The sequence below is a fragment of the Ammodytes marinus genome, assembly GCF_949987685.1.
Source record: "Ammodytes marinus genome assembly, chromosome: 11".
In the NCBI taxonomy this organism is placed as follows: Eukaryota; Metazoa; Chordata; class Actinopteri; order Uranoscopiformes; family Ammodytidae; genus Ammodytes; species Ammodytes marinus.
In genome coordinates this window covers 23,180,267-23,205,663 of record NC_137215.1, presented here as the reverse complement: position 1 = coordinate 23,205,663, position 25,397 = coordinate 23,180,267, and the positions used below count along the sequence as shown (strand labels likewise).

The window sequence follows — 25,397 nt, the reverse complement described above, 5'->3', positions numbered from 1 at the left end:
ATAAAAAGTATATGCGTGAACGAGTGTTGCATGAGGTTTATTGACAATTCCATGAACAGGAAGTCTCCATGCCAGCACATCCAACACTTTGGGCTTTATACACGCTGGTAACTAGCTTCATGTGTAAAACCATAGGTAAAAACTCAAGATATAATCCTCAAGACCTTGTTGCTTTATTTACATATGAGGTTGAGGGTTTTGTAAACTGATTTTTTGGTCTGAAAGATGAGAGGAGTTATACACATAATGGTGTTACTGTAAGAACAAACTGAACCCCATTAAGTAAACATATCTTAATCTTATCTGTAACTGCGTGGTAAAAAAAAATTTGAACACGTTAACTATTTGACATATGAAAAACATCTTTATTACAAACTTTTAAGGTATCAAAAAAGAAAAACTATGGTCCCCCTCATGTGTCTGTGTGATCACGGCTCATTGCCATTGACAGTCTTGTGCTGCTCCATCCGGCTCCTCCGCAGAGTCTCAATGTGTTTGGCTCTCAACCAGCTGTCAGTGCACAGAGACGTCTGTCCCAGGCTCAGAGACAGCAACCTGCAGACAGTCAGACATCCCACTCAAAACAACATAGCCTGGATAAATCAATACTCCAGATATATCTGGCATTTGTAATCTTGTGTTAAATTAACACTTTTAAAGAGTGGAGAAAAAGACAGAAATGCCAAGTAAAAGAAATCTATAAACTGAATGGCAGCCCACCTGGCCACAACGAGCATCCTGTGGAGATCCTCGGCAGACACACTCTGGGGGTCGTCCTTCCTCATGTCTACAAAGTCATCCTCAACTGACTGAGGACACAAGGAGAGAACAATCAGTTCACAAACACACACTAGACAGACACCCTGCTCATTAAACATGGGGTTTAACAACTTCTCTTCAAGCAAATACTTCAAAGTTATTACACTGATTATATTTTACATCAAAGCTCAACATGTGATTCCAGGTGGAGTCACATTCTGAACAACGCTTTTTGAAAAAATATGAATATCTCCCCACGATCCCCTACCTGTCTGTACTGTGTGCACTGAAAGAAAATCTGCTGTTGTTAATACACAGCCTCGGCTCTGTAAATCGGTATGTAAACAAAAGGGACTCACCGTAGCTAGCTACATGCCAGTTTACAGAGCCTAGGCTGTGTTAAAAACACTGGATTCTTTTCAGACACGAAACAGACAGGTAGTTGATCATGAGGAGTGATTCATTGATGTTGACCGAAAGTCTGTAATTAAATGAATTAGGACATCATGTCTGACCTTTGTCATTTCTTCAGAGATACTGTAGTCTAGCAGGCGAGCCACACTCAGGTAGATCCTGAACTTGTTGAGCTGTGATGAAGCCTGTGGATGCAGGTGGATGCCCAGATACTCCTCCAGGTTTGCTGGGTTGACCTGAGACTCTATGTGTATCTGACAGTCTGACTGTGGAATTACAGAGAGAGAGAGAGAGAGAGGAATATTGATGCCGATTCAGTGAAGAACTTTGGAACATAAAAACACTTAATCTATATGTAGTTTCTTTCACAGGTGTTACTATGCAGAAGTGGCCTCTGCCTGCTGTGTGCATGCCCAGTTTGGCATATTGTCAAAACCCCAAAGCACGCCAGAGAGGAGCGAGGCCTTGGCGAGCTGACTGTGAGCAATCTGATCAGCCCAGCCCTCTCCAGCTGCTGGTCAGCCGATAGCTGTGTGCTCCCCTGACTTGTGGTCAACTGGGGGACTTGTTTACAAGGCGCTGCCCTTCCCCTGCTACAGGACTAATAGATGGCCCGAGCCTGACGCCTCTCCCTGGATTGTTCCTGTGGCACACAGCTGCCGCCATGGCAACCCGTTAGACCAACGCACAGGAATAGCACACGGCACATTCCTCGGGGCAGTTCGCAACAGAGCGAGACCCGGGGGCTAAAGCTGCTGGCTGACCAATGGCAGCTGAGATGACAGCGCTAACGCCGGCTGGAAACAACCTCCGGCGTCAGACACGGGGCCGGTCTCACGAGAGGCTAAAGGAAACCTAACCCCTCCCTGGCCGTGCTAGGGGAGGGAGGGCAGTGGGCTAGGGCTGAGTTTCACGCCTCATCACTCATTGTCCTCACCGGTAGCAGCGAGCGGGCCTCCGACGCGACCAGCACGTTAATATTGCAGGGGAATTCCATCTGGTGGTAGTTAAAGTCATAATCAACCTTCTGCCACGAGATCACGTTCCCCAGGGCCGTTACGTTCCGCACGCCTACACCACACACACACACACACACACACACACACACACACACACACACACACACACACACACACACACACACACACACACACACACACACACACACACACACACACACACACACACACACACACACACACACACACACACACACACACACACACACACACACACACACACACAGGGAGATCAAAAACCTAGTTAGTGTCAGCACTGTCAAATCAGGCCGCAGGGAGGGCATTAACTGTGGAGTTTGTCGTCTCCTCGTGGTTATGTAGAAGCCTCACCTGTTGGGTCCAGTTGTCCCTGCTCCAGCTGGATTTCATCCAGGAAGAGGGAAGTGTTTTTGGCCAGCTGCAGGGCTCCACTCAGTAGCCGATTGGCCACGTAGTCCTTCTTTGGCACCAACCGCATCTGGTTCATGTTCTGGAGGCTCATGCCCAGATAGTACGACTGCAGGAGGGGAATGCTGGTCAGTGCCTTTCATTTTAGCCAAAGATAAGTAAATAAATACAGCGAAAACAGTTGCTTTTGTCACTCACAGAAGGCACTAGCTGCTGGATGATCTGGTAGAGGCGTTCAGTGTACGAGGCGACAGTGGGACAGCCACTCAGGTTCAATGTGAACTTGCCCAGAGGGAGAACATCCCGTCTAGTGTACCTGCAAGACAATCCACCACATTCTTAAAAGGTGCATTTTGTGACTTTGGGTGTGTCAGAGAAGTGAACATTTTCTAAAGGTATGTTCTAATAACTCACAGGAAAATATTTCCAGCAGCAGTGCCCACAGTTGTTTACAAACACACTCTAGTCTTACGTTTGGTTCCATGTGCATGAGTCATGTGTAGAGAAATTATGTTTTGTAAGCTCACTCTGCAAATGTTAACAAACCCCAATCCCCTGAAACTGCATAGTGCACCTTTAATTATTAAAGAAAGGAGCTCATTTGGCTTTAGCATCAGACAACAACACAAACAAAGACAGGAAGGCTCCTGCTATGGACTGAACTGGACATACACGTTTGAAATGAGATGCAGAATGAGGAACTCAGCAGCCAGGGCATCTCCAAGGAGAACGTGAGTGAAGTATGCCAGCAGCTCCTCCCTGACGGAGGCCATCTCGCTCAGGGTGGAAGATAAAACTGAGGAGAAAGGGACAAAGAGTTAAAGACAAGACATGTGCCCTTTAAAATCTTTACAAGACAGATTGAACTGGAACACTACGTCTCCTTTTTACTGCTTCCCCCCCCCCCCCAGACTGACAGGATAATGTGACTGTAACAAAGGTCACAAATGCCTACGTATTTCAAAACCACTGCATTCAGAGTGACACACAGAAAGCACAAGAGCGGAAAAGGCAGCACATAAGACATACAATCAATCAGACTTGCAACCAATGATTACTTTCAATGTTTGTTTACAATCATTCCGACAGCAATTTGAAGATTTCTTTTTGTATTTGACCAACAGTCTGATAGTATCAAAAGGTATTTCATTTATATACAAGTGAAAAAAGGGACATTTTCACAAAAAAAAAAACAGTAAATATTTAGCAATGTTGGTTAATAAATTAAACTACTTGCACTCATCTGCATTTTCTCCAGACAGACTATGCAATTGGCTAAAATGGATGTCTCTGCTTTTTAAATATGTCAAGAGCTGAACTCAAACTGTGCACAGTTAACATTAGTATCAAATGACATACAAGACGATTGTTTTGTCAACAACTGCCGGTTATTAATTTATTTGTAGTGTAATGTATTTTGCTGAAGATGACAAGCTTGTTTTTTTTGTTTACCACCTTCAGTGTGTAATACAGCAAGAGATAGACAATTAACATTGACTCAGCTGATATTTCCTAAATTTTTTTTTACAGTAATAATAATAAAATTTTATTTGACAGGGACAATACATACAACATTGCCACAAAAAAATGGGAAAATGTGATGCATACAAGACGTCTAGCTTCAGCTAATTTGCAGTCTTTGTCCCTGGTGTCCCCAGTGTATGTTGTTATTTTATTTTCCAATCTTCATTGTGGAGAGTGTTCTTTCGGTCTGAGTGCATGATTTATTGATTTCACGTTCAGATTTTGTAATTATTTCCCTCAAACTCTGCCCTTGTACTCAAATGACTCCAGCTTGCTACAGTATTAGATTTACTACACTTCTGCAAAAAAATTTTTTATGAAATCAATTAATCATGCTCTCAAACCCACGCTTTTGAGTAAAGATGGGGGAAATAACTCCATAGCAGTGCTGACGGATTTATAATTGCACACAGAGACACACGGAGAAAAGAAAAGATTTGGTTATTTAGTAGCATTCGCGCTGTTTTACGGTTGTCCTTACAGGCACTGTTGTCTTGCAAGGTATCGGAGGGCAGCAGGGGGTTGTAGTGTGGCAGTGGCTTGGCGTAGAGCATGTGGAGGCGAGGGACGAGTGAGGCCGGCGGACTGTGCACTCTCTGCTCCTCCGCTGTCTCCATACACTCTGCTGGGTCCAGGAGGGACGAAGAGGCTTCTCTGTGTGGATAGACATGCCAGCAATGAATAACCAATGAGCAAATCCCTACCGGTGGGGCTTTCAAATAGTTTTTTATTGTATTTATTTTTTAATGGTTTTTAATAGTTTTTTTTTTTATTTGCACAATTTAAAATGTACAGAACGACATAGATAACAAGAGGGAGGGGACAAAAAAAACAGCGGGCTTATTTGAAGCCTCTGCCTAGATATTTTTAATATGTTCATTATGTAATAGAGAAAAAAAATAAAAAACATATAGTACTTGATACTAAACTCACAAAACCAAGTGTCTTACTTTTGGTCTGCCAGAGCGCTGAGAGCAGGGCTGACGGAGAGGATCCCGTAGACTTCTAGCGTGTCGTTCAGTTTGAAGCCGGCCCCGTTCTCGTACACCTGCAGACAACACGCACCTTTCAGCTTCTGCTCTACACTGATAAACAGGGATGTTGGGTATTGTTAGGATTTTTTTTTTCCGACACCAGTACTGGCGATACTTTTCGGGTATTTGTTTCGATACTGCTTTACATAACTTGGTGCAAAAAATATATACACGAGAAGAATTGATTCGGATTCAGATGATTCATCGTCCTCTTTTCTTTCACAAATTTCACTCATCTGAAATTGAAACATGATTCAATTCAATGATATCAATAACAATGGGTATAGTTACGATATACAGCCCCATTTAGCTTGTACCTGACGTTCTTCACACTGGACAGATATTGTGGGTAGTGATGTCGTGCAGAAGTTCAATTATTAAAGTTGCATTTATAAATGTAGCTGATGTAACATAGCGGCCAAAACACAGGAGTTAATTGTCTCCTGCTCAGCTGACAGACTGTAACGTAAGTGGTGTTGTCATCTCTGAATCATCCAGTAATAATATATAGTAACACACCTTGACGAGGCAGGAGGGGCCTTTCTCTCCTGGGAGGGGGAAGTTGAGGTCCAGGTGGGAGGCAGATGTGGTCTGGCTGGAAGGAGCTTCGGTCTCCTGGCGCTTACAGTCACCATTGCCGTGCTGCTCGGTGGCACCTTGACAACCTGCCACCAGAGAATCTACGCTGTCAAATACTTCCCAGGTGTTTTAAAAATGCATTTCACCAACTTTTACAACTTTATATCAGCCTGTCTGTAAATAGTTAGTGGCTTCCTACATTTAACAGAGGGCCCAGTGTCCACTCAAACAGAATGTGCATTCAACAGACATTCTTGCATTCAACTGTGCGGTAAAGTCAAACTGCTTCGTCAAAACGCTACATTGGGCGTCTGTGGAGGAATTTTCTCTATGAGTTACTATTGAACTGATACAAACAGTTCATTCCTGTCCTTGGAAACAGCTGTCGAGAAAATAATCCCAGCAGCACCAAGATCTCTCCAGCGCAAACATAATCTCCAAATGGATTCTGACCAACAAAGTTAAACTATTTCTTGTTGAAAGATGGATCTTTTAAAAATGTTCTGCAGTAATTCTCTATTACAGATTTTTTTTTATTTTTTATTATCAAGATGAATAAACCAAGTCCATCATCTCTCATACCAGTGTGTGGCTCCCTCTGCTTCAGTGGCTGCGTATCCATGGCGTCCATGTCATCGTCTTCTTCATAGCTTCGTTTCTGTCTGGTGGGTGTGTAGGAGGTTGAGGGGACCACCCTGGCTTGGCTGGAGCCGGCATAGCTGTGTGACAGAATTAAGGAGAACTAGGGAGCAGTGTTCAACAACAAAAAGGACGACTGCAAAAAAAATCCTGTTTGAGGAGCATTTCCGGGTCGGGTAGGTACTATGACATATTGTGGACGAGAAGAGGATATGACTTTGACCCAGGGGTTTTCTCCAGGGATTGGCACACAGTAGAAAGTCTGTCTGTCTGCAGGCACGGTGTTTCTGGAGTCAAAATTCACCTGGGAGGTAAACACACATCGCAATTAACAGAGCTGAAGCTTAATTAAAAGGGTGCACTGTATAACTTGAGGGTGTGTCAGAGAAATGGTATTCTCATAACTGAATAAACAAGCTTTCCTCACAGCAGAAATGGATCCCTGGAACACTGTTTGAAGTTAGAAAGCTACCTGAAACATTACCGTTTCACTATTGTTGTTTACAGCAGCAGGGTCCACAGTTTTGTATACAGACATACGTCTAGTCTTATACATTTGGTTCAAGGTGTTCGAACGTACTTTCATTTAATTTACGATGATAGAATTATTCAATACTAAGAATTGATGTAGAATAAATGTATTTAACAAATGCTCTGAAATTGCATGGTGCACTTTTAAGCATTTTATGGAGAGGCAGACTTACCCCACATTCTGTCACATCTTTGTATTTCCCACATCGTAACACCTGAGGACAGTCAAATAAGATGATAACACGATGAAATGAAACACTTTATCGAATGCAAAGAGCATGCACTAATCAAATGAGAGGGCTGTGCATGCAAATAGCAGCACAGGAGAGGACAAGGAGGCTCTTACTTTAGCCTGTGTAGATGGATCCACAGTCTCGTACACCCCCATGTAGAACTCGGGATCGAACATGTCTTGGATTAAACAGCGAAACTTCACCAGGCTGTTTGGCTTCAGGTAGTGCAGAGGGACGTCGTTTAAAGACGGGATCTGCACCAAAAACCAAAGGCAGAAAGTCATTTAAAATGGCAAGTGTGCGGAAGCAAGCCGCGATGTTGGCGTTTACAGGCATTAACATTACCCAGGTATGAGCATCCTTCTCCCTCAGCTTGTCCTTAAAGAACTCAGTTGCCTTCGCCTCCCAGCCAGAGTTTGGATTGTTATGGGAAGCAGCTAAAATACCAACAAGAGAAAAAAAGTGTGATTGTTTTTTTTTTCATTTAAAAGTAACAGAAAAATACATTGGTCATTTTATAGCAAGACTTTTGGCTTTCAGAATTCCAATCATTAGATTATAGGTCACATATAAAGTAAGAATAGGATAAAAAAAGCATTTCAGGGGAAGGAGTTTCTAACAAGAGATACATTAACTTAAAAATCATAAAGAAAAAAATCAGCCCAATAATTGTTTGTAATGTGAATTATAACTTTGTCTTTGTGTAGCCTATGTGTCAATCACAAACAGAAATAAAATAAGTAAAAATATGTATTCCATGAGTCATATATGTAGAGTTGCTCTCTTCGAGCTACCTTAAACGCTTTGACACTAGCCTACAACTGACTAACTTATCAGTAGTTACTTTTTTTTAAGCAAGAAAACACTCCATATTGGTGATTTTTAGAGAACAGATCTTTGCATCTTAAAGTACCTCCTAAACTACTCCCTACTTTAAAAAAGAAATGTGTTTATGTAAAAATGAAAATCATTTATGTGTTTTGTTTACATAGAAATGGCACAGCTGATGACATAAATGCTGATTCAGTGGATTCAGAAAAGTCTATATTGAAACGCATTGAGGAGACGTGAATGCCCCATGTGGTGGGTTTTAAGTTTGGTGTTCAGACCAAACTGCACACCCGGTGCTTCTTTCTTGAACTAAAAGTAGATATGCTGAGTTGGAAATGACAGCCCATAGACACTTCATAAACTCATGTGCCCTTTTTCCTGATAGATTGGAAAGAGCAAAGTGACAAGTGATGAGCGATAGTTAGCATTTCCCGTAGCCGTGAAGCTAACAGGCTAGGTTCACGCGTTAGCTGCTGCTGTCAAAGAGTGAAGTTCCGGTGAGTCTTACCGAACATCCCTTCAACAACTCCTAGAGGGTTGTTAATCCAGTCGTGTGTGGAAGGCATCATTAGCCGGCGACAGAGGTCCAAAGTATGTAAAATATATCAAATTAAAATCCCTGCGAAAACACTATTTTGGTAACTTTCGCACAGGCACAGTCAGGCTGGCAGAAGTGAGGGCGGGAAAGTGTCGTCACCAGTCGAAGAGTGGGGTTGGATTGTTTTGGCCACAGAGACGACCCGGAGCTCGGAGCTATCTTGCTGGCTACTGGATATTAAAACCATAACATATGGTAATAACCGGCTGGCTGCATGCTTTTTAATTTGAGGTTAATGGTCTAGTGAGGATTAAAATAGATTCACTATCCGTATAAAATTACTTTCCAGAGTCCATTAAAAGGTGTGCATTTTTATTTGAATATGAAATAATTAAATGACTCGGTGTAAGTAATCTATATGGTCTAAAGGCGGCGGTAGTGAGAGAACGTGTCTGTTTTTCTACAACCAACGAGCTTCGCTCATAGGGTATACACTCAGATGGCCTGCGTGGTTTCAGCAGATCTACAAACAATGTGCTGAACGGTCTCGCTGTCTGTTGACCTACTGTTGATGTTTTAGAGATCATTATTCCTTTGAGGGCAGGGAAATCGATGTGGCGGAGACCTGCGCTTGCACACCCCTGCCTGCTCCGGTTGTGGCTACGTGTAATTCTAGGGGAAAATGGCAGATAGAAAAAATAATAATGCCCAAAACAGCAGTGCAAATTTGCTGTTTAGTGGCGCTCCGGAGTTTAACTTCAACCTGCCCTTCATGCCAGTGAGTCAGGCCACTGGTCCGGCGGTGCTGTCAGGAGGTAAGACTAAAACCGACTGAGGAAACGTCTGAACATTAGCGGTGTCCTTAGTAGGCTAAGCTAGCAGGCTAACTGGTTCACTGTGCTGCTGTCAGCTGATATTTAGTGTAAAAAGACATTTGAAAAGAAAAGGAAAACGGTCTGTGAGCTGTGAGACGTCTGTCAGACAAGTTAATGATATCTACAATGTGTTTTGGTCAGACTGTCCCTTACTATACTGGAAGAGAATGTAAAGTTAGTTTGACGACTCGTATTCAAAACATGTCCACATCCTGCTGTCCGAGTTAGCTGACAAATGAGTCCCTTTAAAAAGGTGCATATTTCTGTAATCTGGGTTGTAGTTCAAACGGAGCTGTAGTATTTCCACTTTCATGTCAGCCTCTATCGCTGGTGTTTCTTGTACTGAATACTGACACTGAGCTGAAATTATTGGTTTATTCTCAGTTTGTTGACAGAAAAACAATGATTAATTTTTGTAATGAATCTTGGATTTCAGTTTCACAAATGATTTGTTGCTTCTCTGTTTTATACCATTTATCACCTTTGTGTATTAGAAGGACACACCTAGATGTTTAGAATGTCACCTTTGGCTCTGGTGTATTATTGATGGCCATTTCCCATATGTTTTGACATTTTAGAGATTTAGTATTTGGTAATAGAGGTGCAAACACATTTCCATGTTGGTTTTTTATTTCATTTACAACGATTTTTACAGTTAACTTCATATATAATATTATACCTTGAAGTTGTATTTGCGCTATGTCTTTGCAGCATTTTTGTGTTTATTTATTTCTCAGGTGGCTCTCACTTGTTTGTTCCTCTTGATGTTTTTCTTCTTTCACTTTACATTTTTGAATGGAGCCCTGACACTCAAGAATTTCATTGACAATGACTGCTCCTGTAATTGCTGTGCTTATGACGAATAAACAATCTTGAGTCTAGCTGCATGCTAACTCTTTTAGATAAATTACACATGCCCGCTTCCCCTGTTATGATCCAACATGTCAAGTGTTATCTGTCGTCTCTTGCAGAGTCACCAACCAAAGTTCTCACTGTTTTCCTCTTGTTTCCATTTGGTTAGAGGATTCCACTGATGTTGGAGAAGAAGACAGCTTTCTAGGTCAGACGGCTGGGAACGGGCCAGCCCCCTCTACATTCAGTTACTTCTCCAGCCCCGTAACCAGCAGTGACCCGTTCGCCTCCATCGGCCAGTCGCCATGCCCGCCGCCGGCCCTGTCAGCAGCCTCTATGACAACGGGCCCGGTTTCTGTCCCCAGCTGTGTCAGCATGGCTCCGCCCCCACCGCCACATCCGGCCTCACAAATGAACGCTGCTCCCCCTGCGTTTGGCGGCGCACTTTACCAGAGCCCTATGGGGCGTCACACTCCTCCCCCCGCCACAATGACCCCGCCTCCTCCTCCCCAGATGCAGCAACAGAGCCATAACCCATACCGGCACACCCCCCTCAGCAGCAGAGCCAGCCCTTATATGCCAGCTCCAGAGGTCCTGCCACCAACCACGCACACACCTCAGCACAACCCATACTCCCTCAACTCTCCGCCACAGACATTCCCACCGCCAGGACCCGCATACACAATGGTAGAGTGACTGTGTTTAACTCACTAAAGGTGTCAGTGATTCTGGAGAAAACTGGTTGTCAAAATCACTTTTTGCCCAAAACAGGGAATGTCTCCTCATGACCCACTACCTGTATGCACTGTGTACGTGCTGAAAAGAACCTGATAATACACAGCCTAGGCTATGTAAACTGGTATTTAAACAAAGGGTGTTTTCAACAAAGCTAGCAACATGCCCGTTTACAGAGCCCAGGCTGTGTATTAACACACATAGTAAGGACAGGTAGCTGATTGTGTGGCAGATATCCACTTATTTTGACAAAAAGTGATTTTGACAACAAGCATTCTCCAGAATGGCTGACTCCACCTTTTAAGTTAAAGAAATGACAATTGAGTGCACCAGCTAAATGTCTTTTTAATGCAATCATCACTGATGAAGTGGTATTTATAATTGGGATTTGTTCCCCTTCTCCCTTCAGCCTCCACCTATGCACATTCATGGGCCTCCACCTCAAGCCTCCACTGCTGGAGCCGTAGTTCCTGCTGGTCCCATGATGCCGTACAACTACAACGTCTATGAGGCCGTGCATCCTCACTGGTTCTACTGCAAGCAAGTGGAATCAAAGAGCGTGTGGCTTCCTTTCAGCTTCATTGACTCCCTCCAGCTAGAGGAGACCTATAACTCAGGTGCGACGACACACTGCACACGCTCATAAATCATTTTGAAACATGGTGAAAACTCTGATCCGTTCCAACGTTTACCTGGAGCTTTTTGTTTTTCCCAGTTCAACCAGACCCAGAAAATGTGATCGTGCGTACAGATGGAGGGCGCTACGACGTGCAGCTATATGACCGCATACGCACCGCAGTCTACTGGGAGGAGGAGCCCACAGAGGTCCGCCGCTGCTCCTGGTTCTACAAAGGGGACACAGACAGTCGCTTTACTCCTTACTCCGAGGAGTTTAGTGACAAGCTGGAGGTTTGTCTCACTCCTGGGTTTACAGATTAGATTTATTTTGTAGCACTTCCACAAAAAAAATATATCTTTAAACTAGTTAAGCATTGACCATGACTTGCAATGTTTGTATTGTAAAGCAGTGTGTAAACTTGTGTCTCTAACTAACAGGCCGAATATAAGAAAGCCGTGTCCACCAACCAGTGGCACCGTAGACTGGAGTTCCCCTCAGGAGAGACCATTGTCATGCACAATCCAAAGGTACACACTCTTGTCCGATTTGTGAGGTGGTGCTCTATTGATGATTAATCCTATTAGTTTGATTTAATGAGTTCTGTCTCCCCCTGCAGGTGATTGTGCAGTTTCAGCCCTCCTCCATACCAGATGAGTGGGGCACGACTCAGGACGGGCAGACCAGGCCTAGGGTGGTGAAGAGAGGGATCGATGATGACCATGACGAAGTGCCCGATGGTAGGCAAGCTCCTCTGTACCCAAGTTCATTTAATCTGTTGTAATTAATCATTTAAAAGGTGTAGGCGTGTCTGGAAACTCTGATAGTCCCTGAGTATTTTTATGACTCTATAAAGTCAGATGAGTCATGTCAAAGGGCAATACAGGAAGAATTAGCCATCATAATCTGATTTATGAGGGGAAATTATATCTTTAAATACAATATTCATATTATAATAGCTGGTTGTAAATGTAATGCAGCTTGATTACAATTCAGCACAGATAAGACTTTCTCCTCTTCTTAAGATACAATTAAAAAGTAGAATCCAACATTTCCATCCTGTTCCCCTTTTCCAGGTGAGCTTCCTACGGTGGATCATCTGGTGTTCATGGTTCATGGAATCGGTCCCGTGTGTGACCTGAGGTTTAGGAGCATGGTGGAGTGTGGTGAGTACCACACAATCGGGCCATTTGACGGTATTGTTGTACCCTCCATCCATGGTGACGCTATCTATGAAATAAAACTGTACAAATGGTTGTGTTTTTCAGTGGACGACTTCCGCAGCGTGTCACTGAAACTGCTGCACAGTCACTTTAAGAAGCCGGTGGATGAGCATGCCATCAGCAGGGTGGAGTTCCTCCCTGTGCAGTGGCACACGGCTCTGCATGGAGATGCCACAGGGGTGGACAGGTGAGGAGAGGCAGCTTTACCCCTGGACCGTGGGAGCTTTCCATCACAGTCTATCCAGATAATGAAGGACTGTGATGGAAATGATTCTGAGCTCAAAATTAGAAATGCATTGAACTTCAACCTCACAATGATTGAAATACTGTTTGAAAATGTCAGTGTCGTCCACTTGGGTCCAGGCATCCCAATTCCGTTATCCATTAATGTTACAGAAAAAGAAGGGTATTTTATGGAAACGTTAGACTTATTCAAGCTTAATAAAGTGGATTTATATTTATAAAGCCCATTGGCACACGTGGGCGACGATCTAACCACTACACCACTAGCGACACAATGGAGACAGAATAATAAGATATATCAGGCTTTTGCTACACAGGCAGTACTTGTTAGAAGCCAAACCTCTTGTTATTATTGTTAAAATATATCACCAGACTTATCCTTTCTTATTTCTCATGGTAGGAGGATAAAGAAGATCACCTTGCCCAGCACTGGACGCTTACGTCACTTTACAAATGAGACTTTGTTAGACGTGCTTTTCTACAACAGTCCCACTTACTGCCAGACCATCATGGACACAGTTGCCCAGGAGATTAACCGACTTCATGCCCTGTTCATGGAGAGGAACCCAGACTACAGAGGGGGCTCATCAGTGTCCGGACATAGCTTAGGTAATAAAATAATAAGTCATTTTATTATGTCTTCGATTCTCTTTTGTGTTTTATTCTTTTTGTATGTTGCAGTGTTGGAGGGAGCAAAATATTTAGGAATATCATTGCCAACGACCAATGCCAATGTATTTGTTGTGCATATGATAAATAAACAAACTTTAAAAAAAAAAAAAAAAAAAAAAAAACATTGGCCACTGGCTTTGTTTTTCCTTCTGTTATTCACCTATATTGTATCGTTTGTTCTTTAATATTTGCAGGTTCCCTGATTCTTTTTGACCTTTTGTCAAATCAGAAGAATGGCTCTTCCCCACTGGCCATGCCAATCAAACCCACTACTAATGGAGACACCAAACAGGTCATACACCAGTTAATCAAACATATACATTAACGTGACATCTATTGTCCTGCTTTTGCTGAATGATGTAAGTATTTTCAAAAATAATGTTGCAAGACATAATTGTAAATTCTGCCTCTCGCATCAGGTGACGGCCCCGGTCACACAGGGAAATAATGCGGCCCCCCCTCCAGCTGTGGAAGAGGAGGACGGGGAGGAGTTTGAGGATCTGTCTGCTATGCTGGAACATCTGGGCTTGTCTGAGTACAAGAGCACCTTTGATGAGGAGAGGATCGACATAGAATCTTTTGTAAGTCAACAAGACTCCTTTGCTAATCAGAAATGTTGCTTAAAATCAGCAAGTCCAGAAGGGTCTGCGCAGTGTACAAAAAGGTCAACAAAAACAAAAAGTCAATGGACTGAGAAATAGATATGGTAAAGGTCCTGCAGGCACATTTACCATATGTTGCTAGTTGATAACTCTCTCCCTCTCACGTTTTTTCAGCTTATGTGCACAATCGAGGACCTGAAAGAGATGGGAATCCCACTGGGTCCCAGGAAGAAGATCGCCAAGTTTGTCAAGGAAAGGCTGAACAAGCAGGTACGTGTTGTCTCCCGAGGACCTGCATGGACATGCAAACAGATGGCGAAGACTGACTCACTCTTTGTCTTGGTTTTGTGTGCTCAGGCAGCACGGCAGGCCGCCCAGGAGCAGAGATCAGAGGTCAAAGAGGAGGCGCCCCCACCAGCAGCTGAAGCTCTCCCTCATCCCTCTATGAAGACGCTCTCAGCGGGCAACACCGTCTCCTCCATCCACGTCGACTACAATTACTTTGAAGTTGGCACCGGACAGGTGAATGGGACTGAGGGATAGTGCTCAAGCTGTGGAAAGCTGATTTTGACTTGACATTCAATAAAAACATCTTTATTACTGTTTTGTTCCGCAGGTGTCAGTGATCTACCGCTCTCTGAACTTTGAGCCAGTGAATTTCTTTGCCTTGGGTTCTCCAATCGGCATGTTCCTGACAGTCCGAGGTCTGGAGAAGATCGAAGAGACGTACCAGCTGCCCACGTGCAAGGGATTCTTCAATATTTACCATCCGGTATGCTGCTCTCCCAACCTGTACACCCTGAAGAGATTACTGTTAATTAAGATACAGTTCATCAAAATGGATTTGCTTGCTTGCTAACTTATCCGAAGGCTTCATCAATTAATTTATTTTCTTTCAGTTGGACCCAGTGGCATACAGGATTGAGCCCCTGATACTTCCAGACATGGACTTGAAGCCTGTTCTGATCCCACATCACAAAGGGAGGAAGAGGCTTCATCTCGGTACGACCTTCACTGATTATGTGCTCCTACATTTGGGTTTCTTTCATCACCCCAGATTACTAGACTACTGTTTTGACTACCATACTACATTTTTTTATATATAAATACTAAAAGCTGTCACAACTGCAAGTGACTAGACTGACCTTGTTGTTTAGTGTCACCGTATGTTGTGTCCTTAACTCAGGCCTCTCTGCCCCTTATGAACCAAAACCAATTTCTGATTGTAAAAAAAGCTTAAATAATCCCATGTCTGGGTTGAGTAATTGATATTTCTTTCTGTGTTTCAGAACTGAAGGAAAGTCTGACCAGGATGGGCTCTGACCTGAAGCATGGTTTCATCAGCTCCCTGAGGAGCGCCTGGCAGACACTCAACGACTTTGCTCGCGCTCACACGACGACCGCCCAGCTACAGGCCGAGCTGGCCATGGTAGCCAATCAGATCGAAGAGCAGGAGAAGCGAGCACAGGAGGGTGAGTATCTCTCCTTTTTGTGACGCTTCAATCAAGTCATTTCTGCTTTGACTGAGGTTTTAAAAAAAAATCCCACTGCTTTTTCCTCAAAGAACACAAGATCCCAGAGAGCCCCGAGCCACCAAAAGAAGAGGAGCCGCAGGTGAAGATCGGGATGCTGAACGGAGGGAACCGCATCGACTACGTCCTGCAGGAGAAGCCCATCGAAAGCTTCAACGAGTATCTGTTTGCCCTCCAGAGTCATCTCTGCTACTGGTACACAATACTACATTTCATTCATGTTCAAGTTAATGATGTTGTTCCTTCATCTAACAGTTCAAATCAGACTACAGGCCGACGGACCATTTTGACGATCAAGTCATCATACAAATTATTTTTCAAGCTAAATGTAATGGTTCCAGCTTCTAAAATAAGGAACTGCTGTTATTCCTCATCTTACATAATAAACTAAATATCGACCCTTTTTAAAGGACCTGTGAGCATATGAAGGTAAGATACTTTCTATTAACACTGCTGTTGTTTTCTAGGCAATCTGAAGACACGGCTCTGCTTCTTCTCAAAGAGATCTACAAGACCACGGGGATCCATCCAGAGCAAATAGCACATTAATACAATGAAGTACCCGAGATGAAAAAAAGCCTGATGGAAACTTTTGCCATTTAGTTTTTATCTTGGCAGTTTACATTCTCTCCTGGATATTGAATATGCTTTTTTTCTCTCATTTTCTATTAATGTAGTTTATTGTATCCAGATGAATAATACAATTGTATTATGCCATTTGTCTTAAATTAAGAAACATACAAATGAGCCTGTAGATTCAGAGACACTTGACATGTTTGTTATTACATTTTTATAGTATAAATTATAGGACTGGTCAAGTTTACTGAAAACATGTATCGTTCAATCAAATGCTAACAGTGGAAGGAAATGACATAGCAGCTGTTAATGTAGCTTTCTGTAAGTTTTATTCCATTGCCAAAATTCAAAATAAATCATTTCCTTGCACAGCTTCAGTCTGTTTGAATTGTTGTGAACCGCTGAGAGGATGATCTGTAACATTTCTCCTGCAGGGCAAGGAGACATAACTATCTACAAAAAGCTGTTATATTTGCAAAAACATGGGATTAAAAATAATTACAGGATGAGATGCGAGAATGACCTGCTGTCATTGTGAGAAAAATAAAGCACTTATTGCAGGCTCTACTTAGGGTTATCGCTAACCTCTGACTGAGCAGTTTAGCTGTAACGTCCTCTCATTATGAGATGGAGTAAAATGATCAGGTCAACAGCTGTTGACACAGCTTCAATACAATCACTTCAATATTTCATATCACTAAGCATATGTAGGCACGAACGACAAAGGTATTCAACAAGGAAACGTTACAAAACTTTTTACAAGAGTGACCGTAACATTCAATCGCAGTCCAGTCATAGGAATCATAGTGCTGTGAGTGATTCTCACTGGACATCAATGACAAATCTTTGTTACTTATACAGTCATACTGGTCCACACTGACCTGGTATTATAGCTATGCATGCTATAAGCACATCTTTGCTCATGGCTCTTGAAGTATTTATTCAACTTGCCTCCCTGTTAAAGTGATTACTCGGAAGCTGTCAACAGCAAAGGAAGATTGTGACACGCTGTCACATAAAACACAAAAAGGTCCCTTTTGTACCACATGGCCAGTCTCAAACAAACCTATAAATATAATACTATCGGAGCAGTATGGCTCCATACATCACTGTCAAAAGTGACAGATTGTAAATTGCTTTGATCCTTACAGTTGGTATCAGGAAGAACTTGCTGGTTCTTGTGTAGTCCACCTGCATTTTTTTATCTTACCTTCTATTTTAAGAAGAAGCCATTTCCTATTTTTGCTTTTGTCAACATTAAATAAATAGCTTCATAGCTGGACTTGTTACCCTTTTGTAACTGCTTTTTTATTAAAAATAAAACCTCTCTGGAATGCAGAGATCAGCTGAAATCTACAGGCCAATGTCACATTCAGCAATGAAAGGTATTTAAGCAGCAGGTACAGTGGTGAAGAAACTGTTTGCAAGTCAGCTGTGGAGTTAGAAGCAGGTCCGATGGCTAAATGAGGTTTCCCAAGATACTAAAGGCATGCTTTTCAAATAGTTTTCCACACGTCAAATACAACCTAAACCCATGAGTTCCATAACTTGTTCTGTGTACCTTGAATAGTTTAAATATTAATTGTTTGTATGTTTCTGATACTGCTGTAGCTCTTCGATAAAAGTTGATCCCAGTTTCACATTGTTCACTGTTTGTTTTTGTACATTCATTTGTCTACAGCTGTGCGGTGAAATGCAGGAGGATCCATGTAAACAAGTCTTTGCTGCAGTAGCGTTTGAATAATATCAGCACCTCACAGTCTTAATGTTGGAATGACGTTGGATAGGTGGAGGCCTTCAAGCCTCGGTTTTGCTCTGAGTCTTGAAGGCCTGCTTGCGTAGGTGAGACTCGATCTCCTCGCGGAACACCAACATGCCCAGGTGAGAGTGTGAGGCCTCGTTCATGGCTTTGGACTGGATACACATGCGGTACTGCTCTGGGGTCAGCTCGTCTGCACACCGTTTCTCGTGCCACATGTGGAAGAGACCTGACACTGGTGTCCGGATCACAATCAGCTCACTCCGAAGATACTTCCTGTACAAGTGGACATCTTCCACGCCCCAGCCTTTGACCTCAAGATCAAATCCACCTGCAACAATAACAATACATTTATAAGGTGTCAATTTACAAGTTGTAACATTTTGATACATGTATCAATATCTTAAATTGATATCAACGTCATCCAGTTGATATATTAAATATTACATATGAAGTGGTCTGTGCTTACCAATATTAAGGAAATCTGAGCGATACTGACATGTCATTCCAAAACCAAAATCTCTCCAGAATCCAGCATCTTTTTTGTGAATCTATTGGAATAGAGATTTTCATTTACAAATAAAGGGAAAGGCACATTAGTTGAATTGACATTTTTTATAGGTCATATAAATAATGTTATGAAGTCCCCATCCACTCAAAACTGTGTTTTGTTTATAAGTCACTTAAAGTGGCTATAAGGAACTTTTAGTTTGTGTTAATTCTAGCCTGGACCTAACCTGGACAAAGGCATTGGGTGAGTGTACCTGGACAAAAGGCATTAAGAAAAACTATAGATAAATAGCATGTTTTGCACTGATGGTCTCGTTTGCTGTAAAATGTCATTTATGATCATCAGAGGAAGAATTTGACATTTTAAAAAATATTTAAAAGTTCCTCGTGGCTACTTTAAATTGAATTGAATTGAATTGAAAATGTTTTTATTTCGAACAAGTAAACAATAAAAGACAAAAAAGCAATAATAAACAATAAAATAAATTAAACAAGTGGACAGTTACAATAAAGTAATATTTACACACAATGAAAACCACAAATGAAAATAAACTGTCTTACACTTGCTTTACCTGTTCGAAAAGGGGTGAGAAGAAGAAAACTTATTTAATCTCACCCCTTCTCCCTGATTTATATATCTATAATGACTATTGGCTTCCTTATTAGTGATATAATAATATTTCAAAAATAATAATACATATTAATATATATTAATTTTCAATATGATACAATTTGTTACCAATTGCATATTTATCTAATAATATCGTCGTATTTATCTAATAATATTGTCAAGTAATCTTATAATAATAATAATAATATCTGATTAAACATTCAATATTATATAAATACCGTCAAATATATACAAATATACATACATGTAAACATATACACTATGTTAATCTTCATCCCTGTACCTTGTGAAAATCAATTCTTTGTATTTTATTTTAAACTGGTTAATGTTTGGACATTCCTTGATCTCCCCACTCAAACTGTTCCATAGTCTCACCCCACATATTGAAATGCAAAACGTTTTCCTGGTCGTACGGACGCTGTTCACTTTGAAATTAAATTTTCCCCTTAAATCAGGTGATTTGCTTTTTTGTTCTTAAAACATGTCTGGAGGAGGTCTTAAAAGTACACAGATTAAAATGATCTTTCTACAAATAATACATTTGAGGGAGCTAAATGTGAACTTTCAGCCCTTACCAGTTGGAGTTCGACAGCTGGAGCCAGCTCCAAATTTCCATAGACTATGGCAGGATTGTACAAACTGAACACCACTGGATAGAAGACTTTCTTATCTATAATACAAACAGTTAAGTACAACTTAGTATATTGTGTTACACTTAACCTGAAACCAAACAGTTAATACAGTGAATCATGTAATGGCCTACTTGGAGCAGAGTGGAGACGACAGGTGTTGAGGAACTCCAGAGTGAAGTGGATGTCCACGTCACAGAAGAACATTAAGACGTCGCCTCTCTTCCAGGCGTGGGCTCCGATATCCAGACCCCGCCCTCTGGAAAACTCCTCGTCCACTGGGATCAGGGTGTAATTGGAGAAGCTCTCCTCCCTGGAACAAAACAAAGGCATTAGATTTAAATACCCCTGATTATACGCAACACTAGCACAAGACAATCAAAGAGAGTGGAAGGACAAACCTTGACAATTTTTCCAAAGAAGACTGCACCTCCTCAAGGCCTTCCTTCCCAAAATAAACCACTGTGAGATGTACTCGTCTGTCCTGCTGTATGCACACCTCCCTTAAAAAAGATCAATTGTTGAATTTGTGAAATTAAAACAATAACAGTAAGGTATTACCTTATGTCACAACAATCCTGAAAACCGGACCAACATGTCTACTGAATGCACATTTGAATTAAACGTGCTGAGGCGTGTTGGGCAGGCGCTTTATTCTCACCTGAAATTGTGTAAGAACTGATAGAAGGTTTCTACTCGGCCCGCCAGTGGCACAATGATGTTAATAATCAGTCCTGATGTTTCCACAGATGTGCTCCTGACTTTCATTAGCGGACCAAAAGGCCTGAAGAGCGTGACGTGGCGGAAGCTGCTGGAATCCTCTTTGGCAAAGAAGAGCTCGTACAGTGTCCCCTTGTCCCGCTCCGTCCTGTACAGTCCTGCAAAAGAAATGAACATTAAAAACCAAAAGCTGAGAATTACTGTCAGTTACAGTCAAGGCTGCCCATAAGGGGAGAAAGCTTTGTAGGGCCCAGCCAATAGAGGGGGGCCCATGGTCTATTATTACTTGAGTAAAATATATCCTATTTCCTCTTGAAAACCTAAAAATAGCATGAGTTGTTTTTTCCCCTCGTAGCATTTTCGTGTAAAGTCAAAATGTCAACCAAACTAGCATTCTATCGCTATGTATGTGCGTCTGGTGCCTTGCTAATGCTTCTAATATAAATGTGACTTCAACCTGTACTATACATGCAGACAGTTTTTTTCAGGTAAAGCTTGCATTGTTGATTAAATGCCGTTTTTATGTTAGTCTTTCATGTACAGTGTGTTTGGGGTCCAGACATTTGTGTGGGCTGGCCTGGTTACAGTCATCAGTCTTACCTTCAGAAAAGTGACCCTCCGTGTATGTTTGCCTCTGCATGGGCACGTCTTCCTCCACACCGTCCTCCTCGTCTGGGTTGTTGATGATGTCCAGCGCTGCCTCCATCACCTCCACCAGCTCGTCCCTGCGGTCTTTGCGGACAGGTTTCTCCTCCGGGTGGCGTGTCAGCCCCATCTCCAGCTGGTACACCTTGGAGGAGGTGAAGCTCTCAAAGGGCACCAGGGCGTACTCGCTGGGTAGACGCGCCCCCGTGTTGACCTCCGCCTTGTCTATCTGAGAGTGCAGGTACTCCAGCAGATCCCCCGGCTCCTGGTCTTTAGTCTCGGCCAGGCCCTGCACCCCGGGCGGCTCCTTCTTGTCCTGCAGGAGCTTCAGCTTCTCGTTCATCTCCTGCAGCTCCTGCTTGAGCTGGGCGATCTGCCGCTTGAGGCTGGCGGCGCGGCTGAGGTGGCGCTCCTCCTGCTCCTGCATCAGGGCCTGGTAGTATTCCTTCCCGTAGGCCTCCCCCACTACGCCGGGCAGAGGCAGGCTGGCGTCTGCTGGAGGGGTGCACTCCAGCAGGTAGGCAAACAGCAGCAGCACCAGCAGCAGGAAGAGGCCCAGGAAGAGCCAGCGGACCCGGCCCTGCAGCGGCAACCCCCGCCTGGCCATGGCGCTCACACACAAGCTAGAGCTGGCAGGTCTGCATTACCTTTCCCCCCCCCCTCAGATCACATTACTCAAGTTGCAATATGCACCTGCACGTCTTCTTTAGAGTTCTGCATGGGAGATTATGTCATTGTGCTGTGAAGGTCTTGTTTCTTGGCTCCAACGTTTCAGTGTCTTCATACATTGGACCTGAGTAAATCCATCCGATGATCACCTAGGAATAATCACAGATAAACAATAAGACATAGACAGTTTACTATACAGGGAACAATTTGAGAATAGGCTACTTTACAATAAAAAGTAATGGTTCAGATTTAAAAAATGGGGATCAGCAGATAATCCGACAAGAACACATGATAATACAACACACACTCATGCAGCCATGGTAATGTACCAACCTGCCAGGGACGATTTAATACAGTCAATGAATACAATATTTTTCCTCATCAACATCATCATTTGTGTGTCCAAATTGTACGAGGATTTGACATTTTAAGGATTTTCTTTCAACCTGAATTATCGGGGAATTAGCTACACCTGGAGAGCTAGCACACGGCAGCTAGCTCTCACGGCAACAACAGACGAGAGGTAAAGTGGTGGATGAGCTGTACAGTAAACTACTAAAGAGCGACTTCCGGTACAATTGCTTTCTCTTCAAAATAAAAGCATATATACAATCAACTGTATAAATCATCATTTTATGTACTATCTATGATAAACATGCAACAAGGGGACAAGATACAGGGCCATGTTAAGGGAAAAATAATAATAATAATAAAGCAGTAATTGTATAGTCGTAATATAAAAGTCAAATCTCAATATTATATGAACAAAGTAGTTACATTGGAACAAAGTCATAGTCTTTGTGCGTTACTTGGAGCATCTTCCTTCAGAAATAAGGAAATGCTTAATCTTTTGGCAAATCAGCACCATGTTATGTTATCATACATTTCTGTTGATTTTGCACTGCCCAACACATGTATGCCGCCACTAGACTGTTTCCGAATCGTTTTGTAGGTAACCAGGATTTTGTTTAACCGAATTATTATTCATTTCTGGTCATTTTATGTATTTATTTTTCCCTCTGCGTGGCTTTAACAGTCCATCGTATTATTAAACAACCAAAGTATTCAAGTTTGTTTCTCCTGATTATCTTGCGACTAAAAAGATCTTATAATACAAGGCCAGCCAGTCTGAAGTCTTGTGAACATCTGTGTTCTGAGAGGCTGCTTCAGTTCTGATACCAGGCAGGACATCCAGTATCTCGCCTTGTGGTGCTTTTACACCTCATATCATCTCCCACATGCCAGGCACAATTGTTTCTTGAAGGTCACAGCAGTCAAACCTGCAGCTCCAGCCCTCGGCTCACTAAGCAATGCTGTTTTTCAATCCAGACAGCCATGCTCTTCACCTGGCCTGGCAGGTGTAAATCACTTTAATGAAAACCAGCAGGCTTCCCAGTCCAACAGTCCCCCCCCCCTCCCTTTACCACCACTTCCCTTTTTTGTCCAAAGTACAGAAGTGTTTTCCTTCTGGTTGTCACTTTTTTATTTCCCTTTTTAAAATGAGAGAGAAAATAAACACTGATATCCGGCAGTTTAATCATAACTTGCCAGGCAGGCAGCAAATGTAAATTTTTTAATTAAAACTGACAAGGACGTTTTCAGAAACATAACTTGGCATTAAACTATTTACCAAGGAGCGATTCCGCTGAATACAAATATATACTTTGACAACTGCCTTTTCACTTCATGTCATATTTTGCGAGATGTGTATATGTGTCCGTATGTATGGTCATGCAGACATTCCCTCAGTGTGTCATGAGAAAGAAAAAGCACAGCATGTCAGGTCTCTGACCCATGACCAATGGCCCAGGGTGTACTGATGGTTACTGAGGGGACCCAGCCAAGGGCAAAATATGGCCCCCAAGGCTCAAACGTGAGGCCCCCATTTTACCAATTTAAATAATCTGGGCAGTATCCGAATTAATCATTGCTGGAAGGTTAATGATATGTGACAGGCTAGACTCGTTTCCCCCATATTGCTGATCCAGCAGATTCAGCTCAGTATTGGCCATCCTGGACGTGGTTCGCCGACCTGTGCACAATAACAATGGGACTCGTTGGGCACTACCGATGCGCGCAGACCTATTAACCCAGGCAGGAAGGGGAGACTTTCCACCCTTCCACGCATAAGTGGAAGCTGGTGGCTTGGTTCCTGAACAGGAGCACTGCTCGCTAGGCAAGGGTTTGCCTTTAGCAGTGGAGGAGACACTACAGAGTGCCAAGGCTTTATCTAGTTTTCTGTATACGTTAAGATGGCAGGCGCTGGTCTGCGGCACGTATAATGAGGATCCAATATACTGCAAATAGGGAGTATTCTGTGTTTCCTTTACGGCTTGCTAGACAATGGGTCCCCTTCCTCCTTAAAGGTGTATTTGGCTGGCCACTTATAAAAGGTAAAAAGATAATTTGTAAATTTGTAGGATCGGCTCACTCAACAATACAACTTGGTTTGTGTGTAATAACACTCACAAACAAAGAAAAATTCACACAAGACTACTGCTAGTCTAAACCTTGACATAAGCTCAAGGCTTTGCAAACATTGCCTCAAATTGTCTGCTTTCCAGCTGTCAAGGACTTGGATAAAGATAAAGACAATATGGCCTGAAGCCGTCAGCTCAAGTTTCACAATATCACCATCAAATTGTCTGACGTATAGGCCTCAACACATTCATAAATCTCCAAGGAACTCATAGGCAGTGATATAGATAGATAGATAGATAGATAGATAGATAGATAGATAGATAGATAGATAGATAGATAGATAGATAGATAGATCTATCTCTATATATATATCTGCCTGATATATTTCAACATGGCATTAAAATGATGATTTATTTTTTTAAATAAAAACGTAAGCCTAACTTTTCTAAAGTGCAGCGTTATGAGTTATAATTGAGATTTAGCATTTAAATTGTGTCATTCACATATTCTGTCAGTGTCCCTGTGGAAATTGTGATATCATGCATTTCGCACACACTTACTTTGAAACATCAAAACCGGATATTGACACGGTTGTGCCGCTAGCTTAGCGAAATTCTGAGCTCCGCTACGCTTTAAGGTTATTTTATATCCGTTAGAGAGCCTACTAAGCATTTATAATAGTTTAAAAAACAACTACTCACCTATTCCCGCCTTTGACCATCCCTGTCTTTGTTTTCAGTCGTGGTCTTGGTAGGAAACCACCAGCCGCTCGCAGCTTCTGTTGCAAAATGCCACGGAGCAAAGAGAAAAGAGTGGGTTGTAGTCTGCTTCCGGTGAACAACTAACCAATAGGAGCTTTGTTAACGAGTCTCGTCATCAAACACGCTGAAGATTCTTGTTTATAATAATAACGTGTTTATATTATAATTAAAACGACATTATTCATTATAATCTCCATATTTCAATGCCACGTCTTCATAAATGCATACAACGTAATAC

At 42.4% G+C, this 25,397-nt stretch overlaps 3 protein-coding genes across 3 annotated transcripts; 1 reads left to right on the top strand and 2 right to left on the bottom strand.

Moving 5' to 3' along the window:
- Positions 1 to 93: 93 nt before the first annotated feature.
- On the bottom strand, positions 94 to 8,635 carry mcmbp (minichromosome maintenance complex binding protein). The gene is made up of 16 exons (XM_080036684.1): positions 8,459 to 8,635; positions 7,465 to 7,556; positions 7,233 to 7,373; positions 7,060 to 7,101; positions 6,571 to 6,659; positions 6,299 to 6,438; positions 5,657 to 5,802; positions 5,054 to 5,151; positions 4,585 to 4,757; positions 3,252 to 3,375; positions 2,778 to 2,895; positions 2,523 to 2,688; positions 2,111 to 2,244; positions 1,275 to 1,439; positions 721 to 809; positions 94 to 555 (listed from the first exon to the last, which is right to left on the bottom strand). The coding sequence occupies exons 1-16, from the start codon at positions 8,517 to 8,519 to the stop codon at positions 429 to 431; spliced, it is 1,905 nt and encodes a 634-aa protein (XP_079892810.1). The 5' UTR covers positions 8,520 to 8,635; the 3' UTR covers positions 94 to 428.
- A 508-nt stretch (positions 8,636 to 9,143) lies between these two features.
- sec23ip (SEC23 interacting protein) lies at positions 9,144 to 16,446 on the top strand. Its single transcript, XM_080036673.1, has 18 exons — positions 9,144 to 9,303; positions 10,385 to 10,902; positions 11,360 to 11,567; positions 11,666 to 11,859; positions 12,007 to 12,096; positions 12,186 to 12,306; positions 12,643 to 12,732; positions 12,835 to 12,976; positions 13,433 to 13,641; positions 13,899 to 13,996; positions 14,124 to 14,285; positions 14,481 to 14,576; positions 14,664 to 14,828; positions 14,923 to 15,078; positions 15,206 to 15,308; positions 15,596 to 15,778; positions 15,871 to 16,033; positions 16,306 to 16,446. The coding sequence occupies exons 1-18, from the start codon at positions 9,171 to 9,173 to the stop codon at positions 16,385 to 16,387; spliced, it is 2,913 nt and encodes a 970-aa protein (XP_079892799.1). The 5' UTR covers positions 9,144 to 9,170; the 3' UTR covers positions 16,388 to 16,446.
- Positions 16,447 to 18,195: 1,749 nt separating this feature from the next.
- On the bottom strand, positions 18,196 to 25,231 carry csgalnact2 (chondroitin sulfate N-acetylgalactosaminyltransferase 2). The gene is made up of 8 exons (XM_080036674.1): positions 25,100 to 25,231; positions 21,264 to 22,126; positions 20,605 to 20,821; positions 20,345 to 20,446; positions 20,078 to 20,256; positions 19,890 to 19,984; positions 18,643 to 18,724; positions 18,196 to 18,504 (listed from the first exon to the last, which is right to left on the bottom strand). The coding sequence occupies exons 2-8, from the start codon at positions 21,913 to 21,915 to the stop codon at positions 18,212 to 18,214; spliced, it is 1,620 nt and encodes a 539-aa protein (XP_079892800.1). The 5' UTR covers positions 21,916 to 22,126; positions 25,100 to 25,231; the 3' UTR covers positions 18,196 to 18,211.
- Between the last annotated feature and the right edge of the window lie 166 nt (positions 25,232 to 25,397).